The sequence below is a fragment of the Callorhinus ursinus genome, unplaced genomic scaffold (assembly GCF_003265705.2).
Source record: "Callorhinus ursinus isolate GAN/ISIS: 27379988/994484 unplaced genomic scaffold, GSC_fseal_2.0 scaffold22, whole genome shotgun sequence".
Taxonomy (NCBI): domain Eukaryota; kingdom Metazoa; phylum Chordata; class Mammalia; order Carnivora; family Otariidae; genus Callorhinus; species Callorhinus ursinus.
This window is the reverse complement of record NW_027397084.1, coordinates 1,910,443-1,929,651: the sequence shown is the minus strand read 5'-3', so window position 1 is coordinate 1,929,651 and position 19,209 is coordinate 1,910,443. Positions and strand designations below refer to the sequence as shown.

Here is a 19,209-nt window from a genome sequence, read left to right as displayed (position 1 = left end):
CGGGGAAGCGGGGGTCGGGTCCTGTCTGCCCTGTATATACAAGCCACACCCTCATCAAAACGCTGAGGCCCTCCAAGAAAGGGCAGAATGAACTCTTTTTGCCTTTCTGCCCGCAGAACGAGAGATTTTTCTTTCCTCGGTGCAGAGAGACAGGATGGAAATCCAGGAAGGAGAAGAACAAACCCCGTCCGCACCTTTGCAAGCCGGCCATGCCCGATTTTGGCAGCGGCCTTCACACATTAGTCACCACGACAGCCTCGGACTCTCGGCTCCCCAGATCCGACCCGGCTGGGGGTGGGCTCGGGGCTCGGGGCTCGGGCCCAGGAGCTGGAGGAGACGGGACGGCCCCTATTTCTGCCCTTCTCCCGCCCGCACCAGCAGGGCCATCAGGGGTCCCAGCCTGGCCCGGGAACTTGGAGGAGGGAAGCCGGGAGCGCCTGGCCGCCGTAGGTAACAAAGCTCCGCGCTCTGCGCCGCGCAGGTCGGTCCCGCATCCGGCCCCAGGCCGGCCCCCCTCACCTAGGCTGAGACTGCTGGGGGTACTCCGTCTCCCTCGCCGCCAGCCACCTCACCGCGCCCCCCTAAGTGGGGAGGGAGCGGTTTCCCTCCCGAAAAGAAACTCCCCACCGGGGCCCGGGAGCCAGCAACTCCCGGCAGTTCCAGAACAAACTCTCCGCTCAGGCCGGGAAAACTCTGCGGCGGCTTGGAAACGGGTCCTCGCGGGCGAAGGAAGAGGGGCCCGAGCGAGTCCGCGGGGGCTTCGCCACCTCCGGCGCCGGGACCTCGCGCCCGCCTCTCCACCACTCCAGGGTGTCTTGCCCGGCCCAGCCGCCCAAAGCTACCTCCCGGGTGCCCCCTCTTGCCCGCGGGGCCCCCGCGCTTCCCGAGCCCCGTTCCCGCAGCTCCCCGCGACTCACCGCCCAGCAGCGGCAACAACAGGACGCTGAGCAGGGGCAGCCGGCGGAGACTGCTCGGGGTTCCCGGCGCAGCTGCCATAGCGGCAGGCTCGGGAAGAGGAGCCGGCCGGCGCACGGCGAGCGTTCAAACTGCGCTCCGCGGCGGGCCCGGGAGGTCGAGCGCACCGGAGCGCGGGCGCTGCTGCAGCAGCCGCAGCCGGAGCCCGAGCCCGAGGCGTCCCGAGCCGGAGCCGCGCGCCCCTCGTACCTCCGAGCCCTCGCGCGGCGCCGCTGCTGTTGGTGTCGCCGCCGCCGCCAGGCCCCGCCCCGCGATGCCCCCTCCCCGCCGGCAGCCGCGCGGCGCCCCGCCCCTTCGACGCCCCCTCCCCGTCGTGGCGGGGAGGAGCTCGCAGTAGGGGGAGGGGTCTGGAGATGGCTAGGGGACAGAGGGAGGGAGGCCCTGGGGAGTGCGGGGGACCTGAGCGAGGTAGGGGAGCATAGGCTGTGCCTACCGCCCATTCTGCAGGGACGCGGGGAACCAAAGTGACTTTTGTGGCCCCTGGAGAGGATGTTCATTCAGTTCTGGGCCTTCCTGGGGGGTCTGACAACAGTTCCCCCCCAAATTCTCTGGGTAGGAAGGGGAAAGGCTCTGGCTCTCTTCTCCAACGACCTAAAATCCTGAGAGAGACCTAGAACAGAAGGGTGTCCTTGATGTCCCCAAGCAAGGTAAGCTGGAGATACTGTGGAACCCCAGGAGAGATACAGCCTGGAGAAGTGAGGGACCAGTGCATGGCTGGGGTCTGGTTTGGCTCTGGACCAATCTGAACCCAAAGGTAGAAACACACTGGGCTCTGAATGCCTGGCTGAAGGCTGTTAAACTGACAAATTTATCCCAAGTCCATCTCCAGGCAGTCTGGGCTGCAGGGCATGGCCAAGTCTCCAGCTGTGGGGAGGCGCAGCGCAGCCCTTGTTCCAGGCACCCCCCACTCCCAGCGCCACCACCCCCACATTCTTTCTTTGTTGTGAAAGCAGCAAGGGGTGTAGGAGGCGGGTCAGAAGGAGTCAAGCCTTAAAAGATGGGCCCCAGCTGCTGCTCAGGCCTCCAGGATATGCTGAGAGGGGATGGATAGTGAGTGCCTCATCCCCCTCTGGCTCAGGAGGGCCCCCCAGGCCTGCTTAGACCTCCCTTCCCCCAAACAGCTGGGAGGAGGAGGGGCAGCCACAGAGGGCCTCACAGGCCGGGAGCAGTGGCGCCAGGACTCCAGGGTCCTGCCACATGGCCACCACATGTCCCTGACAACCCAGTCCATAGCACCTTCTTCTTGGGTTGTGGGCCTCCTCCCCCATCCCCCAGATGCCTTCCTGCAGGCCCTGCTGCAGAGGATACAAACAGGGGAAGGAAGAGAGGAGAGATCCAAGAATCAACACTTCTCGTGTTGCCCCATCCATCACTGCCCCTTGCCCTTCTGTGAAGGGCCCCAACACAACCCTTGCTCCCTATCCTCTTTGGTCAGGACTCAAGTGGCGTAACGGTTACCTGATTCTTTATTTAAGAAAAGTGAAATACACGGACCTGAAGTGAGGCAGCAGAGGGAACAAGAGAGGCCAGAGCGAGGCAGCTTGGCTGGCCAGCCCCAAAACCTCTGACCGAAAAGCCAGCAGCAGGCTCCATCTCCGAGATGCATGTCTGCTCTTTAAGCATCTTGGGGGCCTCAGAGCTAGCCACTCTAGAGGACTATGGGGAGAGGATGTCCTGAGGGTCCTTCCTGAGGGGGATTCCTGAGGAGGGAGCCAAGACCCTAAGGGCAGCAGCAATCTTCTGGTTAACTGTTCTCCCTTCCCTGTCCCACCTTGGGGTTGGAAGAGCCAGGAGCAATAGGGAATGCTGAGAGGGCTGTGGGGGGGGGACCCAGCAGACCTGGGGGGTGGGTTGAATGTCAGCTGCTTGAAGAGAGGTCCGTAGTGCTGGCACTGAGGCCCCGGGAGACCTGAAACAGACAACACCATGTCATCAGCCCAGGGACCTCGGCCTCCCAAAGACTATCCCCTGGAGTCTACCCATTACATGGCTGCAGTCTATCTCGAGAGCTAAGATGGAGCCTGTAACTTCAGTCCCAAGCTCTGGGGCTCTGTGCTGTTGTAGCCTTTGCTAGGATGTTCAAGAAGGCCACGATCTGGGGGAGAGAATGCTCGGAAGAGCCATATGAATATCAGCCTATATTCTGAATGTGTTGATACAAATGGTCAGTTAACATGTTGTTATTGTTTTCTCAAATGTAGATGATTTAATACTTTTTTTTTCTTTTTCCCTTCTCATCTGCCACTGAGTCCCCACGATGAAGACTATGGTGGCTGCAGGAGAAAGAGCAGTTGGTATCCCCAAATCATTCTTGAATTACTCATAATTCCAAAGTACCAGTTTAGAGAACATCAATTCCTGTTCCCTTCCTGATTAATTTATTCGCTACCATCTCTGGCCCCAAACTGTCCCGTAGTGGTCACCACCCCCAACAAGGTGTCTGCTTGATTCTTGTCTACCCAACTCCAGTTGCCCTGCTGGAGTCTTCGACCCACAGGACTCTCTCCTCTTCCCTAACTCCTGCAGCACAGGTCCCATGGCTCCCCTTTCTTGCTCACCCACCAATATGCTCCTGAGCACTGCTCTCACCTGGAGGGGCGCTGCACTGGGTTGATTCAGATAGTTTAAGGAGGCTGCCCGCTTCATGTTGCTGCTACAATGCAAAAAGAAAGAACTGAGGCCCCTTCTCTTCCCTATTAGAGGCCCTATAGTATGGGCCTCTTGGGCACCGCCGCATGCATCAGATCACGGCCTACTCACCGTCTGACACCCCCCCACATGCGCACACATGCACACTCTCTTATCTTCAGCAGTAACTGGCATCTCCTCAGGCACCTTTCCCGACCTCTGGGGCACCCACTTTTCCCAAACTCTTTGGCCATGGCCATCCCATTGACCTCCATGTTTCTCTCCAAGACACTTCTCCAGAGATGGGGGGCCAAGAGCAGTTGGAGGCAAGGGCTTACTGGTCTGCTTTGCCATATCTCAGTCTCACTGTGTACCTGGAGGGCCGAGGCTCAGTTCCCTGGAGCTTCCTCACCAGGAGTTCGCTGCTTCTACGAAGCACATCCCGGATCTTGCCTAGAGAACCGCTCCTCTGCAGGGTCCCACTGCCATCCTGGCAGAGAGGGATAGGGAACAGAACCTAAGGGGAGCCCATGCAGACTGCCTTCTGAGTCTACTGCTGCCATTTATCCTGCATACCATCCTGCCTCCCCCAAAGGCCTAGTGATTGAAAACCCAGGGATGCCTGGGTGGCTCAGTTGGTTAAGCATCTGCTTTTGGCTCAGCTCATGATCTCAGGGTCCTGGGATCAAGTCCCGTATTGGGCTCCTTGCTCGGCAGGAAGCCTGCTTCTCCCTCTGCCTGCCACTCCCCCTGCTCGTGCCCTCTCTCTGACAAATAAATAAATAAAATCTTTTAAAAAAAGAAAAAGAAAACAAGAACCCTATCAATAGATGACTTGCAGATCCCCCAGAGAGGGCTGGGCAAACTGAACTGCAGTGTGGACAACATGCCCTAATGTCCTACGTGGGCAGGCCCAGAGCCTCTCACCACCACCAGCAGGAGGGAGCCGGAGAGATCAAGGGGCAATAATGAGACTCACCCCCGACCATTCCACGGCCACAGAAGCATCTTCACCTCCCTCGTACTTCACACTGCCCCCAGGGCCCTCCTGAGAGGTCCTTCCACTGTCACCTTCCCCAAGCAGCTCGACCACCTTGGTTTGACTGATAGGGTCAGTGCCCTGGAAGGAAAAGGTAGGCGCTGGGAATCTGTACTCCTTAGCTCCTCAGGTTGGGGCTTTCAAACTTTTTTTCACCATCAGCCCCAACAGGGGAGACATTTTTCCTCGTGATGTCCTAGTACACACATACTGGAAAGTACTCGCCTCTTCTCTTTGCAATGCATTCCTATTTACAAATAGATATAAATTTTCACTATGGTCCACACTGAATTGATTTCAAGACCCACTAATGAGTCATGACCCACAATTTGAGAGAGTGACTTCAGGCTCCCCTCAACCTCAATCCCCTCACCTGTACCACCCATGGCCCTCCTCAGTAAATTCTTCAAATTGTCAAAGGACATCGCTTTCCTTCTGATAGTCCCATTTAGTGATGTGAACCTTGAAGTTGGAGTCCTGACCATAAAGGGCATGGGGGGGGGGTAAGAACACACTTAAAAACAACCACAACCACAAAAGAGTCCCACCTCCCTTTCCTGGCTTTCTCCTCGGCCTCTCCTCTTATTCTTCTGAGACTCTAAAGAAGCCTTTGTGGTCCCCCATCCCCAGGACCTACCTTCCGGACCTCCTTCCCCTCCGGGCCACTGACCTGTTTCTGGGAGCGAAGGGCACACTCTTCCAGGGTCTCGGCTGCCTCCAGCTTTCCTTGGCGCCTGTACAGAGCTCCTAGGTTTCTCAGAGTGGTGTTCACTGTGGGGCTGTGGGAAGGAGTGAGGATGGGTTCAGGAAAGAAACAGGAGAGAGAGGGAGCAGAGCCAAGGGAAGGCCAAAGGGAAGAAAGGAAAAGGTCCCAGAGGCCAGGCTCAGGGTCTGGATGGAGGGCGTGGGAGGCCAAGCCAGCTTCTCACCAGCAGCTCACCTGCTCACTTTGCAGGCCTTGTACCAGCCTCCATACTCAGTGTAGGGCGTGCCGCCCTCTCGGTGCCGGCTCTGCAGAACACAGTGGAGGGGAAGCCGGAGATGAGCGCACAGAGATGGCTGGGGGCTAGGGTGTGGGCTGGGCTGGGGAAGGCACTGGGCATCTGGGACTGGTGGTCAGGTGGGAAAGAGGTAAGGAGCTGTGCTCAAGCAACGAGTAAGGCCAGAGGCCCTGGGAGCCTCAGGCTCCCCAGGCTGGGCCCCACACTCACTTTGCTCATTTCCTCCCGCTCCTCTGCGTGCATCCAGATGGGCTTGTGGTCATCTAGGGGTGATACACAGGATGGGGTGAAGGTTAGAGACCAGAGCTAGACAGTATGGTGGGGAGCCAAGAGCCGAGGCCCATGGGGCTGAACTAAAGTGGTCTGACTCTGCCTGGGAAGCACTAGGGTCTAACCCCCTACCTTTGGTCTGCATTTTTTTTTTTAATAGGCTCCACAGGTGGAGCCCAATGCAGGGCTTGAATTCATGACCCTGAGATCAAGACCTGAGCCAAGATCAAGAGTCTGACGCTCCACCAACTGAGCCACCCAGGCACCCCTGGTCTGCATTTCTTTACCATCCTGCAGCTCCCTCCCCAGGCCCACCCCACTCACCATCCACAGACCCAAACTCCTGCACATGCGCACGTGTCAGGATCTCCTTGTAGAGCGTCTCAGCCTCAGCATATTTGCCCTGTTTCAGGTAACAGGAAGCCTGTAGGCAGAAAGGCAAAACCACAGGATGGAGACAAAGTCTCAGCAGGGCTCAGGGATTTCCACTTCTTGGTCTCCTTATAACCTTCCCCAGAGATCCTCCTCATACTGCCTTTTCTAGCTGCAGGGTCAAGGGTGTTCCCTCTACTCCCAGGAGGCTACGGGTCTTCGCCTTCCCACTGGAATGAGGCAGATCCCTCAGCCCCAAAGGCAGCCCCAGATGCACAAAGGTGACAAGGTTAGTGTACTACAGTAGGGTGCTTTCCCTTCCCCTCCCTCCCCTGACTTCTTCCCTTCCTCCCTTACCAGGTTGTTCTTGGTCCGGGCTACGTTAGGGTTGTCTGGCCCCAGCTGCCCCTCATAGATGGCCAGGGCCCGCCTGTAATAGCGTTCCACGGCCTCATACTTGCCCTGGTTTTGGCACAACAGGGCCAGGTTGTTCAGCTGCTTTGCCACATCTGGGTGGTCAGTGCCCAGGACCTAGAAGGAGTAAAGGAGTGATGGATGGCTATGATTGTGTGTGTACAACCATATGCGCACATACCCATGTGGGAGCAGGGGAAGGGAGTGACAGGAGAGGCAACAAGGCAGAGAAAGGTGGGTAAGGAAAAACATGAGGGAGGAGGGTAGGCTGGAAGAGAGATGGTGGAGGAAGGGCCACAGCATCCGGGAAGAATGAGAGAACACAGGCACCTTTTCTCGAATCTCCAGTGCTCGCTGGCACAGTGGCTCGGCCTCCTTGTACTTGCCCCTTTTGCCATAGAGCACAGCCAGGTTGTTGAGTGTGGCAGCCACCTGGGAAGACAGGCCTGTCCCCTCAGCATGGGTGCCTGGAGGTTCTCCCCCTGCACAAAAGGGCCCCACACTGCATGACTCCCAAGAGAAGAGGACTCAGCCAGCCTGAGGACGGCGGGGGTGGGGGGGGGGGGGGGGGGGAGCTGCTGACCTGGAGGTTCCGAGGTTCTCTCTGGGGGTGGGACCGCCCTCTAGGGGGATTTGTAGATATTTCTGGAAGTGGGGTTTGGTGTGGTTTTTGGTTGCCATGAAGACTAGGGGCACTATCACCTTCGGGAAGGTAAGGATGGTATAGATGTTCTGCACGTGCGGGACAGCTCTGTTAACTCTGGAGTGTCGGGCCAGACATTAGAGCAGTGTAAGCCTTGATGCTTAGTGGGGCATCAAGGGAGGGTTGTTTTCTCAGCTACATCATCCCTGCCTATCACATGTTGTAACATAAGGAATTATTTTCATAAAGTCAGCTCATTTGCAAAAAAATATCTTTTTTCTCATTTTCTCCACTGTGACAATCTATCACTTCTCTTACTTTCATCATATACGAATAAATCTGGCCTGTCGTTACTGAGTCTGACATGGGTTTTTAATCTTGTGTCCACCAATACTTCTGCTCTGTCATTTTTTAATTTTTTTAGTAATCTCTATGCCCAACGTGGGGTGTAGCGTAGACCCCGAGATCAAGAGTCACAGGCTCTTCTGACTGAGTCAGCCAGGCACCCCTGCTCTGTCATTTTTTTTTAATACTTGCATACAATGTCTTACTGGTCTCACTTTTTCTAAATCTAAAATTGTAGATCACATTATATTTTAAGTTATCTGCTATTTTATGTCTTCTACTGTAGTTGTACTTAATAAAACTTAACGCGTCATGTTTTCATTTCATTGTAACATATCCTACATATTATTTTATTGTAAGTTACTTTCCTCATTTTTGTATGAATAAGGTATCACTCAACATTTTTTGGAATTGTATGTGTAAGTCAGTTACAGCGTCTATGAATTATGCTTCAGAAAAATACTAATTATAAGAAAGAATCATTGTGTCTCAGAGAGTTGAGAACCACTGGGCTTAGCAGACAGGGCCTGGTAAAAAGGAGCCCTCACACCTCCTCCCTGAACACCCCTAGTGAGTGGGCTGAGGGCAGTGGATAAATGAACAAGAGAAGCCAAAAGAGCAGGAGGCAAGGAGGGCGAGGAGTACTGACAGCAGGGTGGTCCCGGCCCAGGGTGCTCTCCCGGATACTGAGGGCATCATTCAGCAGGTGGGCAGCTTCCTTATACTTATTCTGGTCCCTGGAAGAGGAGAAGTGACAAGGGGTTACCCTGAATTCGGTCCCCAGGGCATCTCTTTCCCTCCTTCCCTTCCGTATGAATGAGGTACATTTAGGGATTGGGGCCTTAGAGAGGAGACAGGAAGCCCGGCGGCGAGCAGTGAGAGTTCACCAACACGCCTATACATGGATGCAGAACACTGCCATGCCAAGAGGAGACCAGTTATAGGATGTAAGAGATGGAAACAGAGAGAGAAAGAGACCCTCCCAAAGGAGGGAATGGAGAAGCGAAGAGCCTGAGAGATGAGCGGCTCTGAGGTCGAGGTCAAGGACTCAGGTATGGAAAGAACGAGGGTGCTGGTGCAGGAAAAAGCCCCTAGTGGGGTCACTTGGGAGGCCCAGCAGGGAGAAGAGGTACCCTCTGGAGAGGAGCAATGGGAGCCAAAGGTGGATCAAGATGGGAACCCGGAGGCAGAGTTGGGAGATGAAGAGGCCAGGCCTCACCGATACACCAAAGCCAGGATGTTGAGCATGGTTGCGACATCAGGGTGGCCGCGGCCAGAAGTGCGCTCCAAGTCCTCCAGTGCCTGCTTGCAGAGCGGTACAGCCACCTCATAGCGACCCTGGGCAGCGTACTGGATCACCAAGTTGTGCAGTGTCCGCAGCCTCGCTGGGATCTCGTATCCGCTGTGCTGGGTGCCCTGGCCACGGGACACTGACCGTCCCAGAAAATGAACAGGAGACGTCCTCAGGGCACTCTCCCTCTCCCCTTTGCTGTCTGCCCTTCTCACCCCCGCCCTGCATCTCATTCTGTGCCTGTGCCCACCCTCCCACCAGGCACTCCTTCGCCCACTCCCCGGGTCCCTGTGCCCCTCACAACCCCACTCATTCACCCAATCACTCAATTCATTCAACAAAATTTACTCAGCAAGCATAAGCCAGGGGCTGTGTCAGGGATACGAAAATAAGAAAGAAAGACCTGGTTCTTTCCCTCGAGGAGCTCATGTTCTTTCACTCCAGGGTCATTATCCCATTCAACTTTGAGCTCCTTATGGGCAAGAACTCTGTCATTCTCAACTCGGTATCCCTAGTGCCTACCGTAGGGCCCAGGACACGTTAACTGTGTAATAAATATTGGTGAATAATGGGGAGGCTGAGGAAATGGGGGCAGTAGCCCAGTCCCTGCCCTATCTCCAGGGGAAGCGAAGAACCTATTTCTGGATGGTAAGCATCCCGTATGCAAGGCAGGCCACAGCTGGGACCAGCCCTCTGCTGCCCCTCTTTACCCTCCAACTCCAAAGGCAGACTCACAGCCATTGCTGGAATCTTCTTCCTCCTCATTGGGGAAGAGATCATCCAGGGAATCCTTGGTGGCATCACCCTCCTTCTCCTCCTGGAAGGGAAGAAGCAGAATGTCTAAGGCCAAGATATCCCCAGGAGCCTCTTCAGGGCCCCTCCAACCCACGAAATCACTGACAGGTGAAGAAGACTCTTGTTCATGTCCCGCCGCTTGGAATGCCGGCATCTGCCCGCCAATCTCACCCCGCTCTTGTTTGTAAGTCTCCTTCTTTCACATTGAGAGCCTCCTAAGCACCCTCATTCTCTAGCCTCCACCCCTCTCCCCCTCAGTTCTTGTAATTATAGCCCAGTGCTGATCCCTGTGTGTTTACACTGATTACATGTCTGTCCTATCTTTCCTAAGGGCAGGGAGTGTGTCTGATCTTATTGACACGTACCAAGAGTGTCTAACTCAGCCTCGTCCCCATCATCTGCCATCACTCCCTCTCAACTCAGTGCCCAACGCTCACTGTCTCACCTACTTCCACATGGGGAAAGTTGCTTTGCCCCACCAGGCACGTCAGCCCTGTGTAAACACCTCCAACCCTCCCACCCAGCCTCGTCAATGTGTCCCTTGCAAATCACCCCACTCTCCCTGGGAGAGATCAGCTCACCAGCCCTGGAGTTATCTATTGACACATACCTACTCCCAGTCTAGAAAGCTCCTCCTTTCCCCTCATCATCCATCAAAATCCAGCCCAACTCCTAACCTGTACAAGGAAAAAATCCAACCTAAATCTTACCCATCCCTGTACCCCACCTCATCTGTGAATCCTTCTCAGGCCATTCTAGTCCCCATGAACCGATCTTGGAATTCCTCCCATTACTGACTGAACCACTCATCCAGTACTGAGCATTTGAAGTGTCGTCACATACGTGTTCTCGTGTGTAAGCCTTGGCCCTACAGCTACATTATAAGCTTGAGAGGGCAGGAACTCTCTCATAGTTCTTTACATCTCCCCCACATACATCCTCTTGTACCGCCCAAGGCAGAGAGATAAGTACATGATTGTTGAGTGAGGGTTATATTTCATACATCTTGAGAGCAAATTTTAGGAGGGTCTTGCTCGACTGTGCGATGCTTTCCCTCACTGTAGCGCTTAGGATTCTGGACTGGAATTGTCCGGGTGCTTATGTGTCTCCCCCCAATCCTAAAACCTCTAATTGGGAGAGCAGGAATTCTGTCTGCCTCGTTCACTGTGGCATCCCCAGCAGAGTGCGCAGTGCCCGGCATACACAGCTGTCATGTAACTAAATGTAGATTGAATGAGTTAAGACTGTTTCCGCCTTGTTGCTATTTGGAGTTGGTGTCAGGACCTGAATTCTGCTGGGTGGAGGCAAGTCGTGCAGCACTGCTGGTCCCTGCAGCTGATGAGCAGTTACCCCCATGTCCCTGGTGACTCCCAGCTGTCTGCCCCGTAGCCAGCCTCAGTGGCGTGCGCTTACCACACCATGCCCATCCTCGTCGTACTGCCGCAGCTGGCCCAGGAACTCCAGGTGCTTCTTTTCCTCCTCCAGCTGGGCCACAGCCTGTTCGCTGCGCTGGAGCCGCTGCTGGGTGCCCGCCAGCTCGTCCCGGAGCCACTGGTTCTCCTGACACAGCCTCCGTACCTGAGCCCGCAGCTTCTGTTTCTCCGACTCCACTGTGCTCAGGTGGCTGGCCAAAGCCAGCATCACCTAGGTGGGCACATCCCATGAGCGCCAGAAATCCGGATTGGGAGTGTTCTGGGATTAAGTGGGAGGGAAGCCTACCGGGAGGCAACAAGACCGGCAGAGGCCAGGAGGCGGGGTTGGGTAGCAATGGTACTACCTTCAAAATACATCCTGAATCCAATTTCTCACCACCTCCATAGCCACCACCCTGGGCCAGGTCACCATCAGTTCCCACCTCGGCGACTACCATCACCTCCTCACTGGCCTGTTTCTACCCTTTTTTCTTAGAGTCTGTTCTCAACCCAGCAGCCAGATGATCCTTTTAAAATGTTAAGTTAGACCACATCACTCCTCTGCTCTATATATTCCAATAACTTTCATTTCATTCGAAGTAAAAGCAACATCCTTGTGATGACCTACAAGTTCCACATGATCTGTCCCCTTGGCTCCTAACCCCTCTACCTCTTACACCTCATTTTCTTTTTCTTTTCTTTCCTTCCTTCCTTCCTTCCTTCTTCTTTCTTTTCTTTTTCTTGCTTCCTTCCTTCCTTCCTTTCAGATTTTTAATTTTTAAGTAATCTCTATACCCAATGTGGGACTCGAACTCACAACCCCAAGATCAAGAGTCGCACGCTCCACAACTGAGCCCTCCAAGTGCCCCTGCACTTCATTTCCTATTTTGCTTCACCTCATCCACTCTACTGCAGCCACACTGGTCCCTCACTGGACTCACCGGATATGCTCCATCCAGTTCAGGGCCTTTGTACGTACTACTCACTCTGCTCTAGATGTTCTTCCCCCATTTATTGTATGACTCACTCCCTCATCTTCAAATCTTTGCTCAAATGACACCTTTCAGTTAAGACTTTTTTTGACCACCCTATCTATAGTTGTATCATCTCTCTGTACCCCTTAGTCCCCTTCTGTTTTATTTTTATCCCTTTTCCTTAGCAATTGTCACTCTGACATACAGAATCCTTTACTTATTTGCATATTGTTTGCCTCCTGCAGCTAGAATGTGAGCTCTGAGACGGTGAAGATTTTTGACTGTCATGTTCAGTGATGTTCCTCCAGTGCCCAGAGGACTTGTGCCTGGCACAAAGTAGAGGCTTAATACATATTTACTGCATGAATGAATACAGGCATCTAGGACAAGGCGATCCTAAATGACCCCAAAACTCCAATCAGACAAATGCTCCTCCAAGGGCCACTTGGCATCACCTCCTTCCGCTCACCTGGGCCTCGCTCAGCCCCAGCTCGATGTTTTCCATGGAACGTCGCAGCTGTCGGGCCTTCTCGTGTACCAGTCCTTCTTCATGGCCTCCCTGCTGCAGACACTCAATGGTATGGGACAGACTTTGCAGGACAGCCTGATGTTCACTGTGTAGGGCCTCCAGACCTTGGCTCACCAGCCGAGTGCTTCCCAGGATCTCCTCCTGGCTGAGCCGGTGCCCTGCAGGCTCATCCCGCTGCCCCAACACCAGGCCTGACATCTTGGCCAGGGGGACCTTGCCTGGGCTGAGGAGAAACAACAGAATTCAGCGGGGGTAAAGATAAGAAAGAGAGGCTGAGTACCTTGGTTAGAGGGTGGTGAGGATCCAAGGGAAGGGACGAAAGAGAGTATGGGTGACCTTCTGGTTTAATTGGAGAGAGAGTAACCAGTGGGGACTAAGCACAAAGCTAAGGTTGTGGGAAAGAGAGGGAGAGGAATTGACTTGAATGAAGAAAGACTATTGAAGGAACAAAAGCTCTGAGAACTAGCAGATGGATTTAGAACTCAGGAAGAGAATACAAAAGTTGTTGGAAAGAGAGCTTGGGTCAGAAATAGGAAAAGCAATCAGATGAGAGACAGCACTGTAGGGAACATCTGGAAAACATTGCAAAAAAGAAACAGGGTTAAAGCAGACAGGGGATATAAAGAAAATGGTGCAGAGGTTTCAGAAAATAGAAAAGGTACAGGTTTCAAAGTTACAGGGAAGAGGGAGAGAAGAAGCAGAAAGGCGCCTTCATTGCAGGACCCAGATGGGAGGGCCCCAGAAAGCTCAAGGTCTTCAGACTGCGTCACCCTCAGAGCCAAGGCCAGCATCTCCAAACCTAGTAAACTCTGCCTCTTTCCCCACTAGGCCTTCAATCCATACTTCTCAACCCCCAGATGTCAGGCTCTCTTCCTACTTCCTCAAAAGAGCCTTGTTTCTCACCTTTCCGTATTCTTACCAGTATACAGAGCGCAGCTCTCGCATGTGGCACTCAGGCCAGAGCCCGGAAGAAACTCTTTCTGTAGCCAGGTACTCACAAGGGTCTGCCCTGCCCAAAGTCCAGAAGTCCAGCCTCCCAACCCTTCTCTCACCACTTCACAGCCACCCAGAGGACCTGGCACAGAGCCCTACTCAGGGCAAACACCCTCCCTCTCTCTACCTACAGGCTTTCATAGGCGACCAATGTCCCTCTTCCTACCCGAAGGCAACCTCCCACCCCAGTCCACGAGAGCTATCTTCTCCTAAGAAGGGAATGAGACTTGATCTGAGACCTGCAGCAAGGGGCGTGCTGGGAAAAGGTGAGGAGGCAGACCTGGTCACTCCTGACCCATTCACTCTCATGGCTTTGTCTCTGTGATGACCACGTACTAACAGGCTCTGAGAGGAGTCACCCTAGGGTGCCTCTTGGACGCCTGATGATGCAGGAAAGAATGGCAGGTCTTCTGAGCGGCTGTAGGGTCACAAGGAAACGCGGCGCTGGGAGTTGGTCTCCCAGCCTGGGCATGCGGTCGAGAAATGTCCCCGGCTGTCGACCTGCCCTGGGGCCCGGGGTGGGGACAGAGTGAGACGGGCGGGGGCGATGGGGGAGGTGCGGGTGGACCGCCGAGCTCCGCGTCACGGGCGAGTACCTAGGGGTACTAGAGGTCAATGAGACGATCGGTAGCGCAGGGGGCGGGGCAGGCCGTCTGTCTGTCTGTCTGGACGCCGAGGGGCGGGAAGACTCGCAAGGGGCGGAGTTTTTCAGCTCGTCTGGAGTTGTGTGAGGTCGGCTGGTGGGGGTTTGTTCATCTGTCCCGGAATGCAGAAAAGAGGTAGCGGGACCTCAACCCTCAGCCCCTGAAGTACCCTCAAAGACTCACCCGCAGTCTGTCGGTCTGGCTGCCTCCCTTGCCGGTACTGCCCCTTTAAATTCATCATGGCTGCCGCTCGAGGCAATTGTTTTGACGGCTTCGAGGGGCGGGGCCTGCTCCCCAGTCACGCGACGTAAGTGCCGCCCGAGGATTGGCTTTGACCACGCGCAAGGAGGAAAGGAGGTGTATATCCACCTTCGTCTCGGGTTCTCCGCCCTCCTCCTTACGTCAGGAGGGAGCGACGGCACCGAGATCTGTCAGCGTCATCTAGAGACGACGGGCGGCCTGGCTAAAAGTAATGGTGGTGTGCTGACCCCGGCGGAGCTTGGGTGCCCTCATGGCTCTGAGGGTGCTGACTCGCGCTCTGGGCTCCCTGAGCCTGACGCCCCCAGCACCCGCCCTCGGCCCCAGCCTGCTCCCGGCCGCCGAGGTAATTCACCCTATCTGGAAATGAGGCTGGTTCTGTTCGGGCCGCCGGAGAGGGCACCCTGGGATGGGAGGCGGAGGATGTGAGTCTGGTCAGGAATCACGCCGGCCTGGGTCTTTGTTTTTTGTTTTTTTTTTTTAAAGATTTTATTTATTTATTCATGAGAGACAGAGAGAGAGAGAGTGAGAGGCAGAGGGAGAAGCATGCTCCCAAGGAGCAGGGAGCCCGATGCGGGACTCGATCCCAGGACCCTGGGATCATGACCTGAGCCGAAGGCAGACGCTCAACCATCTGAGCCACCCAGGCGCCCATGGCCTGGGTTTTTGGATAAATCACTCTCAGCCTCAGCTTTCTCTTCTATTAAGTGTTACTGTCCCACAGGGCCGCTGGATTCCTCAGACGAGATATTGGAAGTGAAAGTATTTTACAGGTTTCAATAGTAACTGACATTGAGCACCAATCATAAGCCAAGCATAAGTAATTGACATTTTAAATAAATCAGCTCCTTTCAACCCCTGTATAAGGTAGTTATCATTGCCATTTTACATATGAGAAGACTGATCAGTCCAAGGTCATACACAAGTATTTTTTTAAATAATTTTTATTTATTTATTTGAGAGAGAGCATGAGAGTGGGGAGGGTCAGAGGGAGAAGCAGACTCCCCGCTGAGCAGGGAGGCCCATGCGGGACTCCCAGGGGCTCCAGGATCCTGACCTGAGCCGAAGGCAGTTGCTTAACCAACTGAGCCACCAGGCACCCGGGAATTTTTAAGATTTTTTCTTTTTTATTTGAGACAGCGAGACAGCACAAGTGGGGAGGAGGATCAGAAGGAGAGGGAGAAGCAGACTCCTCGCTGAGCAGGGAGCCTGACGCTGGGCTCGATTCCAGGACCCTGAGATCACCACTGGAGCCAAAGGCAGACGGTCAACCAACTGAACCACCAAGGCGCCCCATACACCAAGTATGGAAGCTAGACAGTCTGGCTTCAAAACCTGGGCTCTTGATCCCGGGATCCTGGGATCCAGCCCCATGTTGTGTTCTCTGCTCAGCAGGGAGCCTGCTTCTCCCTCTCCCTCTGTCTGCCCCTCTCCCTACTTGTGTGCGCGCACGCGCGCACTCTCTCTCTCTCTCTAATAAATAAGTAAAATCTTAAAAAAAAAAAGCCTGGGTTCTTAACCACTGAAGATGAGTTATTGCTGATGTTAGAGAATACAGGGCAAAGTAACAAGATTAGGAGCGTAAAGTGAAGTTATCCTCAATGTCCCTAGTGGGTGATTGGTGAGTCACAGAAAAGAAAAGTGTAAATCTTGTTCCTCTGGACCTTTCTGGATGATGGTGGAGTTTAGCAGATGCATACTTAAAATTCAAAACCAAAGCAACCTACTTTAAAATGCTGGGACTACAGCAGGGAACAAGACAGAAATCATCCCTCCCCTCCATTCACACCGGGAAAACTCCCAGAAACATAATGCAGAGGGGCAAAAGGCATTGGTGCTGGTGGTGGCATATGGATGTGTGAAAGTTACAAGCATTGGAAAAGGGAGTTGTTTAAAGAAGGAAGAGTTTCCCAGAGAAGGAGAGTTTTGAGCCAAATTTGGAAGGAGATGCACCAAGGGGAGACCATTCCATTGAAGAAATACTTCAGAGGTTAAAGGATCAAATAAGGAGAGATAATCAACACACATACACCTAGATAAACATTCCACCCTGGTATGTATGCAAGCAGTGAAGAGTGGAGTTTTTGGACAGCTAATCTGGGACATTCCTAGAAGGAAGTAGGCTACTTGGTCTATGCCTTCACCCTTGGTTCTCTGGGGCTTCTCCTTCAGTTACCTTTCAAGTCAAAGAGATTTCTGTTTTTATCTCTAGGTGACAAATATTACCCTTCTCCAGCTGCCCTCTTCCTCAGTGTTGCTCCCCTGCCGCCCACTGCTTACCTCCATGGCCCTTAGTGCCAATTTTGTGTCCTGGAAGAGTCGTACCAAGTACACCATTACACCAGTGAAGATGAGGAAGTCTGGGGGCCGAAACCACACAGGTGAGAGCAAGAGCAAGAGGATTTAAGCATTAAAGGGGAAACTCATGTTAGGATTCTAGGTCTATTTCTTGACAGGGAGAGGAATGTAAATAAAAAGCATTTATTGGACTCCTTCGGTATATAGTATGTGTGTAAGAACGAGAGAGTAGAATACAATGCAACAGAAAGGTGGTCTGTGCTCCTAAAGATGATCTAGGTAGTTGAAGAAAACCAAACATACACATGAGGTTCATGACATTCTTCTTCATGTCCTTCAGAAATTTACAAGAGTTGAGCACTATTTACATCACTCTCGGTAAACTTACTGAATTCAGTAATTTGTAGAGATTTTGTCTGGAGGTTTCATATAATTTCAGTGTCCTATAATTATGTTTTTACCAAGCTCCATGTAGGTCTTTCCCCACCCCCATTTACCCCACTGTGCTGTACAAATTTTTTATTATTTTCTGCTTGTGTCATAATGTTAGGAAGTATTGCTTTCTGCCCAGGATGGGCCTGTTCCCACTGCTGGGAACTGATTCATCTGACTTGGGTCATGTCTCTGCACTCTCCTGACCACAGGCCGAATCCAAGTGCATGGTATTGGTGGGGGCCATAAGCAGCGTTATCGCATGATTGACTTTCTGCGGTTCCGGCCTGAGCTGGAAACGAAGCCAGGACCGTTTGAGGAGAAGGTCATCGTGGTCCGCTATGATCCCTGTAGGCAAGTTTGGGATGTGAGATAATGATGGTGTGGCTGCATGACTGTTCTATGGCTTTTCAGAAGATGTAGGGCTGCCTAGATGGTCTGTTCATATGTCCCTCACCCTGAACAGATCAGCAGACATAGCTCTGGTTGCGGGGGGCAGCCGGAAACGCTGGATCATTGCCACAGAAAACATGCAGGCTGGAGATATCATCCTGAATTCTGACCACATAGGCCGAATGGCAGGTAAGAGATGGCTGCCAGATATGTATGGGCTTGGAGGCTGCAAGGGGTCTAGGGCTGATGAAATTCTGTCTTTTAGTTGCTGCTCGGGAAGGGGATGCACATCCTCTTGGGGCCTTGCCTGTGGGGACCCTCATCAACAACGTGGAGAGTGAGCCAGGCCGGGGGGCCCAGTATATCCGAGCTGCAGGTATGAGGAAAGGAGCTACTTGAGGGTCTTACAATTTGGGAAGCCAAAGGGTACCTGAAGTCACAATGCTCTGAACCTCTGGGGCCAGGTGTGGTCCACTGGCAGAGAAAAAGAAGGAAAAAACATGGAAAACAAGGGTGGAGAGGTGCTTGTGTTTTGACCTAAAACATTGCATGCATCCTGCTTCAGTGTGTCTGCTCCCAAAGGGCAAAGCAAGGGCACGGTATGGGGTATGCCCCCCTATAAATTTGCCCCCAACTCCTCCCTTGTGAAGGGTGGCAAAGCTGCTTCTCCCTTCTCCAGGGACGTGTGGTGTGCTGCTACGGAAAGTGAATGGGACGGCCATCATCCAGCTGCCCTCCAAAAGACAGATGCAGGTGTGTGTGTGGGTACACGTGGGAGGGATCAGCAAAGGAGGAATTTTTGGAATGTACCTTTCTTGGCTGGGATAGTTCACAGGTGTTTTATGTTAGGAACCACCGTGAGCTAGGTGTGTCCTTTTCTGCCATGTGACTAGGCATGCCCTGTCAGGCTGGCACTATAATGGGTGAGGGAACAGTGCCTTTTGTTTTCAACTACCACAGGACCTGCACTCAGGTTCAATTATGCTGTGGTTTTCTCCTGTCCTCTCCCTTCTCTCGGTGAGGGGAAGAAGCCTCCCCAGAGTCACGCAGGCAACAATGTCAGGTTCTTTCCCCGCGGTGCATTCTCTTCCATCTGCTTTTTCGGTCAGGTTCTGGAAACGTGCGTGGCAACAGTAGGCCGGGTGTCCAACGTCGATCACAACAAACGCGTCATCGGCAAGGCTGGGCGGAACCGCTGGCTGGGCAAGAGGCCTTCCAGCGGGCTATGGCACCGCAAGGGGGGCTGGGCTGGCCGCAAGATTCGGCCACTGCCCCCCATGAAGAGTTATGTGAAGCTGCCCTCGGTAGTTGCTCAGGGCTGATATCCCTGGATTCTAATAAAATCGCCCCCCATTTTTATCTGTTACTGTCTTTTTGGGAGGGAGGGTGGTACATACTAGACGGGGGCGGGGGGGAACACAGGCACAAACAAGGATGGGAGAGGAGAAAGGAAAGGACAATATGCGGCAAGGGCCGGAGCTGCTCCCCCCTCATTTCCAGCCG

General features: G+C 53.6%; 3 protein-coding genes across 9 annotated transcripts in view; 1 reads left to right on the top strand and 2 right to left on the bottom strand.

Moving 5' to 3' along the window:
* PTK7 (protein tyrosine kinase 7 (inactive)) overlaps positions 1-1,205 on the bottom strand; it is a 59,807-nt gene extending 58,602 nt beyond the window's left edge. The window contains exon 1 of the mRNA XM_025890505.2: positions 918-1,205. Coding sequence (XP_025746290.1) covers positions 918-996 — 79 coding nt within the window. The 5' untranslated portion in view covers positions 997-1,205. The remainder of the gene's footprint in view (positions 1-917) is intronic.
* Positions 1,206-2,423: 1,218 nt separating this feature from the next.
* Positions 2,424-14,651, bottom strand: KLC4 (kinesin light chain 4). 5 transcript variants are annotated; one of them, XM_073904996.1, is made up of 17 exons: positions 13,809-13,936; positions 13,608-13,668; positions 12,629-12,911; positions 11,187-11,417; positions 9,714-9,795; positions 8,907-9,117; positions 8,337-8,424; positions 7,030-7,131; positions 6,643-6,816; positions 6,238-6,337; positions 5,854-5,906; positions 5,583-5,653; positions 5,313-5,421; positions 4,583-4,723; positions 3,978-4,093; positions 3,565-3,628; positions 2,424-2,884 (listed from the first exon to the last, which is right to left on the bottom strand). In XM_073904996.1, exons 2-17 carry the CDS (start codon positions 13,631-13,633, stop codon positions 2,834-2,836), a joined length of 1,902 nt encoding a protein of 633 aa, XP_073761097.1. In that variant the 5' UTR covers positions 13,634-13,668; positions 13,809-13,936; the 3' UTR covers positions 2,424-2,833. The 5 variants fall into 5 exon arrangements, with proteins under 5 accessions (XP_073761097.1, XP_025746296.1, XP_025746291.1 ...); XM_025890511.2 differs by lacking the exons at positions 13,608-13,668; positions 13,809-13,936 and adding an exon at positions 14,509-14,651; XM_025890506.2 differs by lacking the exons at positions 13,608-13,668; positions 13,809-13,936 and adding an exon at positions 13,962-14,491.
* Positions 13,826-19,065, top strand: MRPL2 (mitochondrial ribosomal protein L2). Of its 3 annotated transcripts, none has more exons than XM_073904999.1 (7): positions 13,826-13,947; positions 16,796-16,964; positions 17,526-17,667; positions 17,780-17,895; positions 17,972-18,082; positions 18,386-18,459; positions 18,816-19,065. In XM_073904999.1, exons 2-7 carry the CDS (start codon positions 16,868-16,870, stop codon positions 19,026-19,028), a joined length of 753 nt encoding a protein of 250 aa, XP_073761100.1. In that variant the 5' UTR covers positions 13,826-13,947; positions 16,796-16,867; the 3' UTR covers positions 19,029-19,065. The 3 variants fall into 3 exon arrangements, with proteins under 3 accessions (XP_073761100.1, XP_073761101.1, XP_025746576.1); XM_073905000.1 differs by lacking the exon at positions 13,826-13,947 and adding an exon at positions 14,682-14,929 and having other exon boundaries at positions 18,357-18,459; positions 18,816-18,952; XM_025890791.2 differs by lacking the exon at positions 13,826-13,947 and adding an exon at positions 14,683-14,929.
* The last annotated feature ends 144 nt before the right edge of the window (positions 19,066-19,209 follow it).